Source organism: Podarcis filfolensis (assembly GCF_964270895.1).
Source record: "Podarcis filfolensis genome assembly, chromosome: 4".
NCBI lineage: Eukaryota > Metazoa > Chordata > Lepidosauria > Squamata > Lacertidae > Podarcis > Podarcis filfolensis.
In genome coordinates, this window is record NC_139607.1 from 61,026,169 (window position 1) to 61,045,797 (window position 19,629).

General features: G+C 40.0%; 1 protein-coding gene across 2 annotated transcripts in view; it reads right to left on the reverse strand.

The window, feature by feature from the left end:
* The window catches only part of GBE1 (1,4-alpha-glucan branching enzyme 1), a 155,544-nt gene that overhangs the window by 67,442 nt on the left and 68,473 nt on the right, over positions 1 to 19,629 (reverse strand). For both annotated transcript variants that reach the window (XM_083611558.1, XM_083611559.1), the window contains exons 4-7: positions 14,377 to 14,499; positions 12,384 to 12,519; positions 9,065 to 9,155; positions 6,711 to 6,920 (exon numbers count right to left, since the gene is read on the reverse strand). In XM_083611558.1, coding sequence (XP_083467684.1) covers positions 6,711 to 6,920; positions 9,065 to 9,155; positions 12,384 to 12,519; positions 14,377 to 14,499 — 560 coding nt within the window. The remainder of the gene's footprint in view (positions 1 to 6,710; positions 6,921 to 9,064; positions 9,156 to 12,383; positions 12,520 to 14,376; positions 14,500 to 19,629) is intronic.

Here is a 19,629-nt window from a genome sequence, read left to right on the forward strand (position 1 = left end):
AAGAACTATAAAATAAAAATTCACATTATGGACCTCTTGGATAAAAGAAAAAGCCAATCTTTGTATGTGCATAGCACTGTAAATTATTAAACAACAAAACTAAACAAGCAGCAGGAAGTCTGCCTGGGATTATTTTCCCTCCAACAATCTCCTATGCAGATTTCCCTTCCTATACAGTTCCTCTGGGATTTAATTAAAAGAAAGAAGCACATTCTTCTAAAACAGTAGCCCAGAGATTTGAGAGTTATGTATACTTCACAACTGTTTTGAAATTTCAGAAGTTGCTTTAACTTATCAGAATTAAAATATAATATAGATGTTGGAGAACTCCTTTTTTTGTTTTCTAGATTTCTTTTTCTCCATTCTTGTTTAGAAAACTACCACATATCTCAGCGAGGGAATAAATTAAAGTTAGTAAACAGTCCAATTTCCTTTATTATTTTTTTTAAAAAATGTATATTGAAAGTTCAGAAAGCTGCCTCGTTTTATCAGCATGTTTTTTGCATGGTTTTGCACAGGATGCGTTTTATACTAAAGCTGCAGCAAAAAGTACCAATACTATACTGAAGGATAGCGCATTTCTAAATACAGTACCAGATCAGGGATGAGAAAATGTTTTCCTTCTAGATATTGCTGGATCACAACTCCCACAATCCCTGGCCATTGGCTATATGGCTGAGCCTTATGGGAGCTGGAACATGTGGAGGGGGATCACAAGATTCCCCATCCTACCTGTTAAAAAACAACAACATGGTTTCAAAAGTTTGTCAGTTTCTCTATTAAATTCTCTCTCTCTCTCTCTCTCTCTCTCTCTCTCTGTGTGTGTGTGTGTGTGTGTATAAAAACAAGTAAGATGCATTTAAATCACTCATCTGTAAATCTTAGCCAGGAATGAGCAAACTGGACCAGATTCTGCTCTTGTAGGTTTCTTTAGATCTTTGTATGTGTGTGATAGTGTTAATGAGATAGAAAGGGGTGTGTGTGTGTGTGTGTGTGTGTGTGTGTGTGTGTGTGTGTGTGTGTTAGGACCAAAGCCTTGGTTTCCACTTTTCCATTGACATTTCCTGTTTATGAATGGAAATAGGAGAGTAAAAGAAGACAAAACCATTTTCAGGCATTAAGCCTACTCAATTAAAAAGAATGAAGAAGGGGGGGTGCAGTTGTGCCTGCTGCCCTCCCCACCATCCCCCACTGGCTCTCCTTCTGACCTTTGGTGTGTCCAGCTGAGGGCACTTTGAATGCTTTCCACAACGCGTTCCATATCATGAGGAAGATACCAAGTGTGTGCAGCTGTTGTTGCTTTCTTGAGTTATCTGCTCAGCATGCGTTTGAGATCTGTGTCATGGACTCAACAGTTGCTGGATCTAGCATCTGCTTCTCTGTTATCCATTTACAAAATGGGGTAAATAGTTTCTAAAAGGATGTTGGACTAGATGGGGCTTTGGTCTGATTCAGCAAGCCTCTTCTTATGTTCATTCCCCAACCTGCCATTTTGTGAATGGCTCAGGCCTCTTCAAATGTTATAACAACTTATGGAAGCCCTACATCCATTATAATGATTCATAAAATTTTAAACAGGTGGAGAGAATCAGTGGAGAAGGATTTCTTTTTCCAAAAAATGAGAGAGGAACAAAAATTGGAGTTGGTAGGAGAGAAAGCTGGTCTAGACATTCCATGCTGGACCAAAGATAATTATACTTTTTTTAAGAGTGACCATTTAATGTGTTTTATAGCATACCAATAAAAATATAAGAAAAATTGCAATTATTTTCCATGTCCCTCACAAGTATCTCAGAGCACAGCTTAATTACCACACAATCTTGGTTGGGGTTTTCTACTCCCCCCACTTCCCCTGTCTACATTTTAAAGATTTTGCACACAGCTGTGTTTGATTGTAGATAATAAAGGAAACTGGATCCTTCAAGGGAAATTATATGTTATTGCAACATCTTCTAACTAAAGGAGCATCTGTGGCTTAAAAGTCTCCTATTCTGTCATATCAATTTAAACGTAAAAGCAGGAGAAAGGTTTCATCCAGCAAGGCTGTTTATTAAAAATTAAAACTATGTCTTCTGTAGCATATCTGGTTTGTCTATATTATGAGCCGTATGTGCAGGGCTAGGTTTGGGGGGAATATTGAAGATGACTGCACATCACCACTGTCCATTCACAATTCCAAAAGCCAAACAAAAATGCACAACCAAAATTTTAACGTCAGCGTTGATGGTGACCAGTGCAGCTGAGGGCTGTAGGAGAGAAAAAGCAGCACAGCCCATGGAGTACAGTGGTACCTCGGGTTAAGTACTTAATTCGTTCTGGAGGTCAGTTCTTAACCTGAAACTGTTCTTAACCTGAAGCACCACTTTAGCTAATGGGGGCCTCCCGCTGCCGCCTCACGATTTCTGTTCTCATCCTGAAGCAAAGTTCTTAACGCGAGGTACTATTTATGGGTTAGCAGAGTCTATAACCTGAAGCCTATGTAACCTGAAGCGTATGTAACCCGAGGTAAAAAGGTAAAGGGACCCCTGAACATTAGGTCCAGTCGTGGCCGACTCTGGGGATGCGGTGCTCATCTCGCTTTATTGGCCGAGGGAGCCGGCATACAGCTTCCGGGTCATGTGGCCAGCATGACTAAGCAGCTTCTGGCGAACCAGAGCAGCGCACGGAAACGCCATTTACCTTCCCACTGGAGCGGTACCTATTTATCTACTTGCCCTTTAACGTGCTTTGGAACTGCTAGGTTGGCAGGAGCAGGGACCGAGCAACGGGAGCTCACCCCGTCACGGGAATTCGAACCACCGACCTTCCGATTGGCAAGTCCTAGGCTCTGTGGTTTAACCCACAGCGCCACCCAAGGTACCACTGTACATTTTGCCTAGAGCCCCCTCAAACCAGGTTATGTTCTGAAGCCACATGACGCCACCACCTGGTATGAAGCTCAGCAGGCCTGAGTCTGGTCAATGTCCAGATGGGTGACCACATCTTTGCCACCATAGTTTCCATGACACATGAAAGACAGGATATAAATATAATAAAATAATAAAAACATTAATAACTGTATCCATCATGTCCCACTGTACTATGCAAGCTCAATGTGTAAAATTGCAGAGTGGTCAACGAGGATAAGTTTAGAAGGCAGGAGAGTTTAATGTGTACAGCCTATCGTTTTGCACAGAGATTCCATTCCAGACCTCACATGAGTTCGTGTAAGCCTGCCCTACCCCTTTTCCTGATGTCTTTATGACACTTTGGGACTACTTCTGGGTTTGGCACCTGTACTACCTTGAGCTATGTGGTGATAAGGGAGGAATTTAAAATAACTGTAACAACAACAATACTGCACTACCATTAACAACAACAACAAAGAAGCTTCTGTTATTTTCACACAGAAAATATGCTCACTGCTCTTACACATCCCCACAACAGAAATATGAAACTTGTCAAATGAATTGGTTTGCTGATGATGTCATTGTTTGACATACAGTAATCTCAAAATAACATACCGTATTTTTCGCTCTATAACACGCATCTGACCATAACACGCATGTAGTTTTTAGAGGAGGAAAACAAGGAAAAAATATTCTAAACGAAACAGTGGATGTATGATTTTTATGGTTCATGCTGTGGCCACAGACATGTGATCTGACAGTGAGTTTGGGGTAGCCCAATGCAAAAATCCTGAGGATCCATGTGGATCCATGCTTTGTAACGTTTTTGCGCCATTGCGGCCCCATGAAACAGTGGGTGCGTGTGTGTTTTTTGGTGCAGGCTATAGCCATGGAAATGCTATGTGATCTGATGGTGAATTTGGGGTGACCCAGTGCAAAAATCCTGAGGATCCATGTGGATCCATGCTTTGTAACCACGTTTTAAGTGGGGAGGGAAGGAAAAGAACTCAAGGGACAAGGAGCACGCGTGGGGTGTGTGGAGAAGGAGCTTTTCTGCGAGCTGAGCGGGGGGGGGGGGGGAAGAGCACTGTTGCTTTAAAGGTATACTTAAGGTATTTGCCCTGTGCCTGGGTTTTTTTTCCATTTAACAGTTTGCAGCCTTTTCCTTCCGCTCCTTGTTTTGAGGCAGAATAGATTTGAGCAAGTGAGGAGGACTTGGATTGCAGGGGATTCGCCATTAGCTGTGTAAAAGCGCTCCTCCTTGCAGCCTGAATGATAAGCAGCCACCAGCAGCAATAGAATGGAGCACAAAAAAGCGGTAGGGGCACTAGGACCCAGACAATGCTCAAATCTATCCTGCCTGAAAATAAGCTGCTCCGTCCCGCGGATCAGCTGAGACGCGGGGGGGGGGGGGGGATTTGCGAAGTTTCCCCCTCTCCCTCATGCCCTCCCCAGCCTTTTTTTTTACTTCCTGGTTTTCACTGCGCTGGCTCAGAGCTCGAGGTTGGTTTTATTTTGCTGCTGGTTGCTTAAATTTTATCTTTCCTGCCATCCCTCTGCAGCCTCACTGCTCTGTTTAGAGAGCGCACGGACTTTTGCTAGCTCCGTCCCTCCTCCCGTGTAAGCGGCTGCTGCCGGCTTTGCTGCCATGACTCTCCTTCCCTCCCTCCTCCCCGGCTCCAGGTCGCTTTAAAGCAAGCAAAGCGAGAGCCTCGTAGAGTGTGTAAGCGGCTCCCGCTTTGCTTGACTGATGGCAGCCATGGCTCCGATCCGTGCATTCGCTCCATAACACGCACAGGCATTTTCCCTTACTTTCTAGGAGCAAAAAAGTGCGTGTTTTGGAGCGAAATTTACGGTAATTTAATTTGACAGTAATTAAATGCCCACTATATCCCCAGAGAAAACCCACCTGTGATCACTCTGAAAGGCCACAGGATGCCATTCCTGCTTCATGAATGCAGCTTTGAAAACATTAACTAATTGGCTGAAAATTCCCACTAAATTTGAATAATTTGAAATATGACCAGATAAAAAGGTTAATACTACATTTAACACACACGCGCAAACCTGTCCACATCCTCAAACTTAGATATATATAGATAGATAGATAGATAGATAGATAGATATCTGCAGGGAAGTGTGATATAATTTGTCATATTTTATTTCTTTCTACTACTCCTAGGCTGCTTACAGACAAAAGTCTGTTGGACATTTTACAAAAATAAAATAAAATATATAACTATGATGCAATCCATAAATATACAAATAGCACAAAAACAGAGAACCAACATAAAACATTATCTAACAATATAAAAGCAGACGAGCATAAAATTAAAAACCAGTAAAAAAAACAAACAAACAGAAAGCAATTTCTGCTGAGATCTGAATGCACTGACTAATACATATTTGTCATATTGGTATTAAAAGGATGATGAGGATGAGGATGATGCTCCAACAAGCACTGAAAAAAGCATAACCTAGGTAACCAGGGAAGTTTCCCTGGGAAGGGGATTCGACAATTGAGAGAACACTATTGAGAAAGCCCTCTTCCTACTACACACTTCCTGTCTATGGTGGCTGGAGGCACCCTCAGAAAGGCCTCTGATGAAGATCTGAAGGACCAGGCAGGACAAGGAGGGAGTCCTTTAGAAAACAATGAAGCCCTAGATTCCTTGGAACCAGGTGAACACCAGCACTTGGAACTGGAAATGAACAGGGAGCCAGTGCAGTGGACAAAACTCTAGAATAATGTGGTCGTATCTGCCATTCCCCTTTAATAATCTTGCTTTCCTATTTTGGACCTATCTAACCCTCTGGAGCATTTTCAAAGCAGTCCCAGATGTAGTATGTTGCAGCAATCCAGCCAGGAGCTTATTAGAGTGTGGATAACGACCACAATGCTGTCTCTCTCTCTCTCTCGATAGGGTTTTAAGTATATATCAGCCAAAGCTGATAATTGTACTCCAAGGCACCAAGATCATAGTTACAATGATAGATCCAAGAGAAAGCTACATTCATTAGCTTTCATTATCAACACTACACCTGCAGAAACTAACCTGGAGCAGGTATCAGTAAAGTGCTTTGCAATCCTGTCCCAGCAGGCTGAGGATTTTTCAGATTCCACTTGAGTGCCAAGTTGCATAAAGCTCCTCAGAAAAAGTTTATTTATATGGCACTGTGCACATGCAGTGGTAGTGCAAAAGTATAACTTCTTATTGCTATCACTACTATGCAGTTGTTTGCAAACTTCAGCCAGTGAAAATGCAGTGGCCAGACTGGTTTCTGAAATCAGCATACATTGTCATATTTTTTATTTTGTTTTGTTCCATCCGCCACTGGCTTCCAGTTTATTTCAAAGCGTAATTCAAAGTGTTGGTTCTTACCAACAACATCCTAAATGGTTTGGAGATCTGAAGTACTCTGAAGCTGATGGAGTTTTCTTTACAATCAAGCAGTATATAAATTTTATGAAATAAATAAACAATAGCAAATAATATCTCTGTTTAACATGTTGTTTTAAGTGCTTTTCATGTTGACCCAAGCTCCAAAATCCTGGGAAATTACTGCTGTCTTCAGCCAACACGTTCTATAACCATGATGAGTGAAGAGACTCTAAATTCAACTTGGCATATTGCATTCAAGAGGAAGAACAAACAAACAGGAATTTTGGGGGAGAGGGGTATTCTGAAGAATCATTTCAGGAAAAATGATATAATCCTATTTTTTTCCCAAGAGCCATCTTAATGAAGTGAATAGCACACACAACTATTCTTAAATGCCATGTTTTATAATGGGTATCTCACACAAGTTATTTATACTTACTTTGCGTAGTCAAAAAGTCGGCTATCCCACAATGCATGTGTTCCTCTAGGACCAGAGTGGAAAAATGCATCATCTGTGCCATCAAATTTGTTCAGGCCATCCTCAGAATTCTTTGATGCGTGGCTGTGTACAACATCCAGCAAGACAGTAATTCCCATTGAGTGGGCCACATCAATTAGTTCCTTCAAGTCATCTGGAGGTCCATAACGGCTAAAATGTTGAACATTTAACGTTATTGGTTTACTATGCACTAGAGTCATATATACTTGCTTAGGGGTGGCGCATATGCTTTGTGTGTATGAGGTTTTTTAACATTTCTTGTTCAAATGGTCCTAGGTAGCAAGGGTGAGATAAGCTCTTTCAAAGATGTTACCAATCAAAGGAGGCAATACCAGGCTTTGGAAGACCAATAGCTTGACTCAGTAGAAGGAAGTAGCTTTTTTACTTCCTGCACATGTTGGCACACTGCAAACGCTTGAGACTTGGAACAGAAAAAAAGAGGGCAAAAGAATAAGTCCACTAGGAGAACTGAAAGAAAATCACTTTCCCTTGTTCAGGCTTAAAGAAATGAAAGCCAATTTGTCTTGACATGGGTGCTGTGAGCATGTATAAGATAACGACTGTAAAGCACTTCAACACAGTGAAGTACCTTATAAATGGAAAGACTAAGTTTTAATTCGCATCACTTCTCAGGCATTTCAGGAGGAAATTATGGGAGGAATTCAACTTTGTAGTCTTCTGATCTAGAGGACTGGTTTATTTTGCCCACGTGAAATATTCTGTCCAGCTCTAGGCACCACAATTTAAGGAGGAGATTGACAAGCTGGAATGTGTGCAGAGGAGGGTAGCCAAGATGATCGAGGGTCTAGAAAGCAAGCCTTATGAGGAACAGTTGAGGGAGTTGGGTATGTTTCGCCTGGAAAGACAAGACTGAGAGGAGATGTGATGGCCATCTTCAAATATCTATCCGGCTGTCATGCGAAGGATGGAGCAAGCTTGTTTTCTCCTGTAGACATGCAGCTGGGAAAGGAGCAGGGGAAGACATTGCATCTCCATTCCCCCATCCCAACTGAAAACAGAGGAAGGATCACCTCTGTAGAATGCTCCTTCACGTGGGGCTTCTTTGCGGGGAAGCTGCTTGTGAAGGAGCATCCAGCACCCTGCATGATGCCTGCACACAACAGTTGTTGTACCGAGGCATTGATTCTGCAGCATGTTTCTTCAAGGACAGGACAGCAGGCAGGAAGGAGATTCAGGGAGAACCAAGCTCATACCTTCTCCTGGGAAAATGTAGCTGGTCAGGGAGGTCTTGGCTTTTTGTGGGGTTTAGCCACCCTCTAATACCCCAATAATGCTCTAGGCCACCCACAGCAATCCATAGCTGCCCAAACTCAACTGTGACAATGTCCAAATCCCTCTGAATAGGCCCAATATTTGGCTTGGGACTTGGCTGTATCTGGTGCAGAATCCTAGTGTCTATACACACCTCTTTCCTCTGCTCGGACAAGCAAAAGGCATTGTTTGTTTGTTTGTTTGATTAATTTCTTACCCACCTGGAAGGTCTCGAGGCAGGTTACAACAATTCAAAATTCTATATTAAAAACAGTTTAAAACAAATTACAATCACGGCAATATGGTGAGTTTGGAAAATGTCTATCTCAGGTGTCAATGGCCAAGGCGTTATCAGTGTTAACAGAGTTAAAGAACAGATTATAGCCAGAAAAAATCCACTCAGCATACCAAGCTGAGAGAGTTGAAATGTATTTTTATGTTCTCTCACCTACATAATTTATGTCATATATGTGTAGTACTTATTTTGTCTGAAATTGTATCACAATTTAAAACCAAATAAAAAATACACATATACAGCAACAACCATATATTTATTATTTGTGCTATATGATGAAGGGTGAGTAATAAATATAATAAATTATTATGATGATACATCATCATGGGAGCTGCTTTTCCATGGTTTAAAAGCCTTTTAATTAGTTGGCCCTTACTGGAAAAAAATGATTCAAAGGAAACTTTCAAGCAATAAAGTAGCCAGATCTATAAAGCCGATTGCTGTATCAAGCAGATTCCAAATATGTGTAATGAGATTATACCAACTCAGGATGTAGGTATTTCACAGCTGAGTGCAGCTACTGAACAACTGAATGCAAAACAATTTCCTACATTTGTGAAGCTAGAATATAAAAGGTGAAATGCACTTCCAAACATATATATATATAGCCTCCAGAAGATTTGACTCAATTTTGCCTCACTGACTGTTAGGCCTTGCTTTTTGAAAGCACCCAAAAATGTTGGAAAACAAAAATAAACTCATGAGACATAAAAACACTTTAGCATACCTGGACGCTGCAAAAAAGCTTGTAATCTGATAACCAAAACTAGCGTAGTAAGCATGTTCCATCACAGCCATCAACTGAATGCAATTATATCCTGTTTTTCCAAAAAGAAGAACAAGAAGAAGGAAGAAACAAAATTTCATTCATGGTTGTTGCCATTTGTACAAAGTGTCTGGCCTACAAGATGTTCATTTTAGCTAAAAGACACATTGCATTTAGCCAGGAAAAGATAATTTAGACAATATGTTATGAGCAAACCTAACAAAATAAAGCCTATGGGAGACATGACTTCCCAGCCATACTGGGAAGGTTGATTTCTCAAGCACTGAAAGATTAGCCTTTTAAGTACATAATATGCAAATATAATCATAATTTGACTTCAGAATATTAACTATGCCAATCTGCATGTCCTGAACTTCAACTGCACTTTTGATATTTACACTGTTGATCATAAAAAGAAAAAGAGTAACCGACTATGCACATACAAAACCTTGCGCTTTCCTTAATGTTTCAAACATGCACCATTTCTATCTAATCGTTAACATATTTTTCTCCAAATTCATTTCCCTCAAGGAATCTCTCTAAAAGAACAAACATTAAAGCAATGGAATTTTGCTTTGAAGCTTACTGAAGGAGCTGAGGACCAAAGGAAAAGAAAAACCTTTCTTTTTGTCCCTTATCCAACCCAAAATGTTTTTCTGTGATATTAAGTGAAGGAAATCTGAAGGGGAAAGTACAGTTTAATGATGAAACCGGCAGCACTTAAAACAAATATTTTACTAAGCTAACTTTTATGTCAGCAAATAAATGCCCCTTCAGCCACCAAGCAAGGATTATAGGCAAAGGATAACCTTCAGATCTGTTTGAAACTCTGTGGAAGCCAGAGTTTCTCTTGATTCTTAGTTTTCACTAAAATCTTTGACATGTCACTTAACCTGCTCCTCAAATTTTCATAATGTTTACTTAATTACTTATTTTTTCTTTTGCCCTCAAATCAGATGTGAGAGATGGGTAGTATCATCTTAGTTAACTCAGGTTGCAACCCTCAACACCTGAGCTACAGAGAAAGTCACACTGAAGAAAGTGGAGCTTTCTTCAAGAGAAAAAACAGCTAACAACCCTTCTAAATCAGACTAAAGTTTATCCAGACGGGCAAACACCAGATACCAGATGTTTATGGAAAGCCTAAAAGCAGGGCAACAGCTCTCATAAATTTATCCCTTTGAAAGCTGGTTGAGATGGTGACCATTATTACATCTTGTGGGAACAAATTTCTAGTTTGACCACACACTTTGTGAAGAAACGCTTCCTTCATTGTCTGTCCTGAATCTCACACTGTTCAGCTTCATTGGATGACTCCAGGTTCTAGTACCATGAGTGAGATCTAAAAGCTTATTTACTTTCTCCATGCCGTGAATAAATTTATAGACTATTTATGCATAACTGCTGCATACTGGATTGATGTCATGTGGTACACACTGTTGCATGTGTGGGACAAGGTACACTCATGCAACGGAAGAGGTATAGAAGGCCCAGAGAGAGCACAGAGGGAGCAGATCTCATTACCCATGTACATGCCCCATTTTGCTCTACATTGAGTAGGAAAGGGGTCTTCCAGCCCATGACTTCAAGACCCTTTTCCTAGTCAATCTCTGATTGCTCAGGTCCTACTAGTATAAATGCAAAGTTTGGATTTTTGTCTAAATGTGCATCACTTGACACATAATTATGCTGAGCCATGCAAATATTGGTAGGAATCATAAGACCACAATGTGACACCAACTTTGCACCAGTTGCACTGATTTTTGGTCCATTTCTGGGTCAAATTCAAAGTGCTGGTGTGAACCTTTAAAGCCCTTAATGTTTAGGTGTGACGTTACCTAAACAAGCATCTGGATAGAGAGGTACATTCTGTCTTGCTGAGGTTGCACTGAACTCTGCACTATCTGTGCCTAGGAGAGTGTTTCCCAGAAGAGGTTGATATGCCAAATATGACCCTAACTAGAGATACTGAACTTTGTCTAGGTCACCTTCAGGATAGTCTAATGCAATCTGTTCTATGTGGGTCTCCCTTTGAAGATGGTCCCAAAACTCTAATTAGGGCAGAATGCTGCTTCTCAGTTGCTGGTGGAAACAAGATTAGGACATGTAATGCCAATTGGTACCAGTGGCACCAGGTGCTGGTTTTGAACTTTAAAGCCTTAGAAGTTTGGAGCCACAATTCCTGAAGAACCACATACACCAATATGAATCTGCCTGGATATTAAGGTCTGCAGCAGAAGCTCTGCATAGTTGGCTGGCTATTTGGGAGATTCAGCTGGTGAGTACAAGAAACAAGGCCTTTAAAATCTCTCTTCTTTGGAACACTTTATCCTAAAGGTTATTCTCTCAGAATTGGCCATTTGAGTAGCAATTGTTTTGTTGGTAATTTATACTGATGTCTGTAAACTCTTTTAACTGGCCTAGGTATTGTTAACATTGTTGCTATGAATTGTTTTATGATGTTCTGAATTGCCCTGGGTGGGCTATGCTCAGAAGGACTGTATACTAATTATTTTGGCATACATATTTTGACATTTCAATCAACAGTGAAAAATCAATTTTCAATATCATTTCGCCTTTATTTTTGCCGGGGCACAGATGTGTTTCTATTTCCTAATATTGAGTATTCACTTGTAAAATTGGGTTTATATTAGTATTTAAAAATGCTTTAAAAACTGCCTCTAAAAGAATTATTTTAAAACTTTCTTCACTTCAGTAGTTCTGAATACAGAGTTACACAAAGCTTTTCTGTTCTGTATTACTTAGTTTATACATGACTATTTTCATTTTATTGTTTTCTTGGCAACTAACCCATGCATCCAGCTATAAAATAGTTTTAGAAAATAGTTTTAGAAATGCATGTTTAAAATGTCATTTTTTTTATCTAGCTTTTAAGAAAATGCTTGCTCCTTTACAGATGTACTAAAGAAAAATTAGCTACTTTGCTTGCAACAATGCAGTGACGCAGAGATGCAGGATGATACATGCAATTAGATTAATAATTTGAAATACGAGTTTTATTTCTGGTTGTTGTACTCCACAAATAAATGATCTAAACACTATAAAAAGCACTCATCCACATGAGGATTTCAGTCCCTTTTAAAAAAATATAAAACCTTTAGTTCAGTACAAAAGAATGTTCAGCACACTAAAATACATTGCTATGATGCATTAAATATCAATACGGAGACAATCCACAGACTCTCGAAATGAGCTTTTCTAATAAAAGCACAGGGCTCATTAAAAATTTATCTCAGAAGAAGCCTCAGATATTACTTACCAAGATCCTTGACTTTCGGAAGTACATTGTGTGTGAAGTTTTTATATGAAGCTATTTTCCCTTCAGGGGAAGCAATTCCCACATGAGATTCATAGATCCTTAAGCTTTTAGGCTTCTTAGGAACAGGATGTCTCCGCTGCACAATGGAAAAATGATTTGGGAATAAAAATGTGAGAAGCTGTCAGTTATATTAGACAAGAACTGGTAATCTGAACCAGCACATTCACTTTAAGATAAATGCAGCTGTTATATAACAAATCACATAAATTCGTAGGGTGGGGGGGGGGGGCAAGACAACTTCAGTCTCAAGACTGGTATCATTCGTACAATTTCCCTTCACAAAACTTTATCTTTGGTCATGATAGTCCCTTGCCACCGACCGAATACCAAAATGGCCAGGATTAAGTGAGCTGCTTGGGTTCAGCCTTGAAAAAGCCTTTCCCAGAAAAAAAAAGATCACCAGCTGGAAGGAATGTTTCGTTTCGATTCACCTCTTGTGAATTAAACCAGGTTTGTTTGTTTTTCCCAAACCTCTCCTGCCAGAAAACCTTTTCCTTGTCGATTTGAGTGCCAAGTACCCTCTCTGTGTTGCACAGCATTATGTGGTGTGATTTCAAGTAGAACCTCAGTTGACACAGGGCACTGCGGACTGACCTTTAAGAAATAAACAGTCCTAGATGCACACTCCACTGCCCATCTCAGGTGCTATAAATGGCAGGTGAAGGACGGCCGTGGAACTATCGGCTGTTAGAACTTTGGTCACCAGGGAGACCCTGCTCAGCTTCCAGGGAAATCTAAGGTTCCCAGCAGCTTGTTGGAAAACAGGTGCATGTTTAAAACTTATTTTTTAACTATTGTTGGCAGGCACATTATCTGCTCAAAGTGTTGTACTACCTCCCTGACTGCTATCCCCACCCCCACAAAAAAAAAAAATCTCATCTGTGCTTCCTATCATTAAATCCAAAGGTTATTTTACTGAGCTTATTAGAAGGAATACTGCAGAAGGAACATCATGAATTAATAACCAATCTTTTGACTGCTGCAAAAATTGTAATTGCAAGGGACTTGCATAACTCTGTAAGGCCTGCCATACCAGAGTGGGTTACAATATTGTGGAGTGTTGCCAAGATTTTCAAAAATCACAAAGTTTGTAGGGCTACAACTTTTTATGCAGCTAACAACTTTTTGTGTACTTTTGGAAGAGTAAACACAAATAGGTATGGATATTTATTTTTCAATTCTGTATGTAAATGTCTACTTTGCAAACAAAGCTTTTTTCTTTGTTTATATGTATCACTGGAACTGATACTTGATATATCTTATGCATACCAAATTAAACATTGAATGCAATTTCCCTGAAAACCTACATACTTCAGAACACCACAAGTCCTTCAGTCTCACAATAAGATCTTCAACTGCCCCGAGTTTGTTAAATAACTTCTGTAATCTTGTTGGGCAGGGGGCGAGGGGAAGGAACGGTAACTCAAAATACAAGGACATGCAAGGATTCCATTTGCATGCTTTATGCCTCAGTGTACAAATAAAAAAGTGAAACAACCACTATGAAATCATTTTTTTTCAGCTTTTACTTGTAAAATAGCATCAGATTCCAAATACAGTGGAAAGCACCATTTTTTATGTAATTTCAACCAAAGTATTACAGCTAACATTAGTCTATTTTCCAGCAGACCTTCCACCAGCTTACCTATTTATACAAATGCACAGGCACAAAAAGTGTACCAAATTCATCTGCAGATGTGTGTATATGGTTTGAATCACTTTCCTAACTATTTAAAGGAAAATGAACACATACTCCCTTCTAATAAGTTTATCTTCTGTGTAAAACGTTATGTAAGGCTTTGCAATTATTACGAGTAAATTTGGCATAAAATGGCCCATTTTTAGATGATCAGAAAATGTAAATTTAGAGGAAACATACCACTCACCAATACCAAGCCCATCCTATATTCCTAACATATTTAAAATAGCTTACTCTGTATGGGGTTGGTGGCTCCCAATTTACCCAGTCATAGTTCACATTGGCACCCTGAGTTACATATCTTGCCCAGGGTGAAATACGGTAGAGGACTTCTCCGCTTCTGCTTTTGATAACCACCTAGAAAATTAAATATAAAAAGAAACAGACAAGGTTAAACTAAGGCCAGAATTATACATTCTAGGTAAGGGGAGGGGGCTGCTACAAAGTAGTAGCTTCACATTTTCTTCGCTTTGTAACATTTTTCAATTCAAAACATGACTGAAAAATACCATGAAGAGGCAGCCCCACAGAGGGTCCACACAAAAAAGAACTTTAATACAAAACTGGTTATGAAGGGGGAAACCAAGCAGCAAGCTGCTGCATATAATACAAATTTGAAAATAAAAACACATGGATGTATCTAGCTAAGTATCCCCTCCCCCCGAGTAAACCCATTGAAATAGATTAGCTTAAGTTAGTCGTGTCCATTAATTTCAATGGGTCTTCTCAGAATGACTAACACTGAATACAACCCACTGTGTCTGAGAGCAGACTGAGGCAACGCCTGGTACGGAGAGCCAGGAGGGTCAATATACTACATTGGCATCATCACATTGCAAGTTTCTCCATCCCTCAAAGTTGCAGAAAATTCAAAGTGGGCTAGAAAAACACGCAACACAGTGTCCTTTAGGTATTTTACACTACTAAATGTTTCTGGGAGAGGTAACTTGAAGCTGATAGCAGCAGCCACATCTAATTCCAATGTACAATTATTATTATTTTTTACGTTTTCATTTGAAAGATATCTAAACTTACTGAACCCAATTTACAGTATTGTAACAAATCACAAATAAACCCAAATCAAAACAGAAATTCCTGGAGAAAAAAACCTTACTTTTAGCCAAAAGCACATTGGGACTGTATTTAAAAGAAAGCTTGAGGTTCCAAAGCACACATTCATTCATTAGTTTTAAAGCAAATAATACTGCTTAATAATAAATAAATCAACCTCTAATCAGTTTACATAAAATAGTATAAAATATTCAATAAAAATGGTGGCAGGTATTAAAAACAGTAGACTCAACAAAAATAGAGATTAAAATCAGGATCTTGAAAACAAATATATAGAATAAAATTTAGGTTTGCCTAAAGGGAGGTTAGCAGGTGTTGGTTTACACAGGGATCGTCTCAGTGCCAGAGTACATGTTGCCATGGGTAAGCTACCAAAACCTTTCTTAGCAAGTGATCCCTATCCCTACCTGTAACATATTATAAGTCTCACAACTCTACCATGGTTGCCTGGAGCATGCATTGAGAGTTAGTGACAAGACTCTGAGTGCAATGATGGGTAGGCTCACATTATGGTAGTGCAGTTCTCGCTCATCTCTTTGTTATCAATGCCCAATGTCACCACAGAACGTAGACTCACACAGAGGGACATCTATATCTTTGGGACTCTTTCTCCAGAATGTAACCAATGCCTAACTTTGGGTGTTTCCACTCCAGATACCAGGCAATAACTTTCTATTTATTTATGCAACTGGAATGAAGGCTACCATCAGACAAACAGAATATTAATCTCTCTCTCTCTTAAGTATATGCAGTACTTTTCATCAACTGTGTTTTTAGTGAGTATTCCAACTATCTCTACTGGGCCAACTTGAGAACTTTACAAAACTATAGAAAGAAGGCGGAAAGAATGGCCAAGATACAGTTGTTAAAGCAGGTGTGATCTGGAGGCAGGCAGAGAGGCAAACGGGTTGTAATTATCTATGCAGTGTTCAGACTGAGGAACCAGGTCAAATCAATTGTGCAAAAGGCTATTGGCTCTTCTGATTTTGTGTGTGCACAGTTTTATTCATATCATGCTAAGAAAACCTATGAGCAACCATTTGTGCCATACCTGTGTCTGCTCTATAGGCAAGCAAATAACAGGGTCATAGTAGGTCATCTACATTAATTATGCCACACTACACTAAAATACCAGGTGAAAATTATCCCTAGGAGTCTAACATCCATGATTACCTATTATACCACCAAATACAGAATTTCAGGGAAAGGGCGTATGATTCACACATTTAAATAGGATGAGGAACAGCGGGACTCCATCACACCTTTTTCCTACAGAAAAAGGCAGTTTTTATTAGAACTTTTGGTTCACTTTATATTCTGTAATAGGAAACAACATACCATGGGAGGCACATTCATTAGGTCAAAAGCCAGAGAAAAGAACTAGGCTAAAGCAGCATGTTCTATTAATTTCCCACCAAGACCAATGGTTGATGGTGTTGGGGATTTTTTTAAGCCTTCATTCTGCAAAAACTAGTGCAAGTTCTGACAATTGTATCCCAGTCCTATATTGCTATAGAGGAAATATCAGACTTTCCCATAAAATGGAAATTCTGTTTGAAGCAGCTGTAATGAGCAGCTCCTCAAAACTGTTCATTCGGGGAGGGGGGATCACTAAGGTAACACAGTAGAATTGAATGCTGAATGTCATTAAGATTTGGAACAAGTTGAAATTATTTTCTCTTTTTTGCAATCTAGAAACAGGTCTTTCTGAAATCTAGTTTAGGGGAAAGTTTAATGTGCTTAAATACAGATATTGGGCCCTCGGGTTTCTCAGTTTAAAACTCCTGATAAATCTTTAGGTTGAAATGTATTACGGAAAGAACCCCTGTTTTCCTCCATCCCCCATCCCTCAGGTTTTAGAGTTTAAGTAGCACACAAGAGAACCAGTCCTTAATTAAATGATGAAGCCAATATGAGCTGCCTTTTAAAGTGCTGTACAGTGAATAATAAAAGGGCTTACTAGCGTGATCCTATACTAGTGCATTTCGAAGTTTCACAGACATACTCGTAAGATAAAAATAAAAAGTCTAGCTTTCAGCAAAGCCTAAAATGAATAACTGGCTGTTGTAAAAATGTAACACTCTCTCTCTATATATGTGCATGTCTGTACATGAACCTTCCTACTGGTAAGGAAATCCATATCATAACCCAAATGGCTTGCTAGTGTTGCCAAGCATTGGAACAACTGACTCAGAAAATTCTCTCCATTTCTAGAGGGTCAGTCCACGTTAGTCTGTTGACAGCAAACACAAGATATAAATTCTTTTCTTTCTCTGCCTCCCCCTTCCACACATGCTTTGCAGCCTGTTTTGAATATTCTGAACAGCCTGTATGGCATTTGAATTCTACATCTGTATCACTGTCCTTCCCAGAACAGGAACTAAAAATAATGTACACATTCTTATTTCCTGAAAGATAGAGTCCCAAACCACTAGGTTACGTCAACAGAGTCCGTTATCCTTCCCTTTCTTCCAGCAAATGCAATTTATAACAGCATTTAAATCATGTTTGCTGGTAGTGTTGCGGCCTCAGATTCAATCTGCTGGGGATGAATCTCTTCAAACTAAAAAACAAAACAACACCCCCCTCAGTCCGTATGGTTACCAACAATTTGTAGAAGTCATAGAACAGAGAGAGAAAGAGAGAGATCCCAAAATCTGAATCTATTTCAAGAAAAAGAAGCAGCAAGTGAATAATAAAATGGAAATGATTATTCAGGGAACAAGGTTTTATGTTGAGGAAGCACATTTTGTCATTTGGAGGTAATTTGAAAAGGGCAACGTCCTTCTTCAACTGTAAGTGAGAAGGAGCGGGACTAGGTGGCCAGAGGCATTCTAAAAACTTCTGCAATGTTCAATGCAGCTTACTATTCCCAGGCTTAATATCACCTGAAATATAACTCCTGGATAGATAAAGGCATATGAATGGCTAAACTATATTCCATATACTCAGAATCATTAGAGCACACATTTCAGTGCAACGTACTTTCCATGCCATGTGTCAATCACTTTCATGCGGCAAAGCCAAGGGGTGAATAGCTTACAGAACATTCTGAGGACATCATCTTTGCAAAGACATTCTAAGGAAACCTCTCTAGTTTACTTATTTTTGCATGTCGAGGTCCCCAGGGCCACCCCAATAACTCACACATCACACAGAATTTTTTGTTTAAGATTTTTGGCATAATTTTGGCCACAACTTTATTAAAATACAAATTTGTGAGTGGTTGCTTAGGCACTGGTTGCGACTATCTGCCCCCACCATGGGGGACAGACTGATATTCCGCACAATGCGAAAGTCAGAATAGGGGAATACACTTGGGGGTAGCGACGGAGCAGGGAACCTGCCCTCACCCCAAATGCAACCAGGAGCTCATTGCTATGGCCCGAACCCCCTTGACAGAATGGACAAGCAATAGTTAGTCCCCAATTCCTTTAACAGAATCCCTTGCAGCAGCAGCAGCAGCATTAGAGGGGCAGGCACTCAACCTACCAAGGGCAGGCACTCAACCACTGCCCCTCAACCAACCAAACCATAAACCAATGCCTAACCGCAACCTTACAAGTTGTGACGATTTGCTACGCAGTAGGCAAAAACCAAATGGCCCCAGCCAATCAGCCAGATGGACAAAATTCCTCCTGGGCCCCTGCCCCAAGAGCAGATGACCCCATGACAGGCATAGCAAGGTCAAAGCGAACAACCCTAATTCTAGGAAGCGGGGGACGGGCAATCCAATGCACGAGCGAAAAGAGAAAGCCGTAGCCTCGTGCAAGGAGTTTTAGCATTTCTGGCTGTCAATCAACAAATGGCAACATTAACTTCTTCCCAACAACAAGGGAAGCCCCAATTGCATCAGTGGCCAACGATCAATTAGCCCGCCCCCAACTTTGGAGTGTCCTGGTGGCCCCCACCGTAACACGTGCTCTCCATGAAGGAGAACACGCTTTATCAGAAATAACCAACTGGTCATCGGCAGACTCGTACGCTCTTCACACTGTATCTCCTATATATTTTGCAAAGTTGTGTTTTTTATGCTCTTGTCCTGTTTATGCTCTCTCAAGATATCATAACCAAATGTTGGTATTTCCTGAAACAAAGGAGCAGTTTTCAACCAGATGCAATTGGATAGCATTTTGAGAGTCAATAGCAGACTGAACCTTTCAAACTACAATGACTTTAACCACTGATTTCAAAGCTGCACTGTGTTTTGGGTTGCCTAGAATTCCCCGATAACACTGGGTATGAACCTTCTAGTTAAAAATAATTTGATTAATTGTGTGATCTTTTTCTAACATCATTCTGGGACCTTCCAGGTGTTGCGGGACTATTAACTCTCATCAGCTCCTGTCAGCAAGGGCAATAGTCATGAGTGATCACAGTTGCAGCCCAGTGTTTTAACTAGGACATGGGAGACCA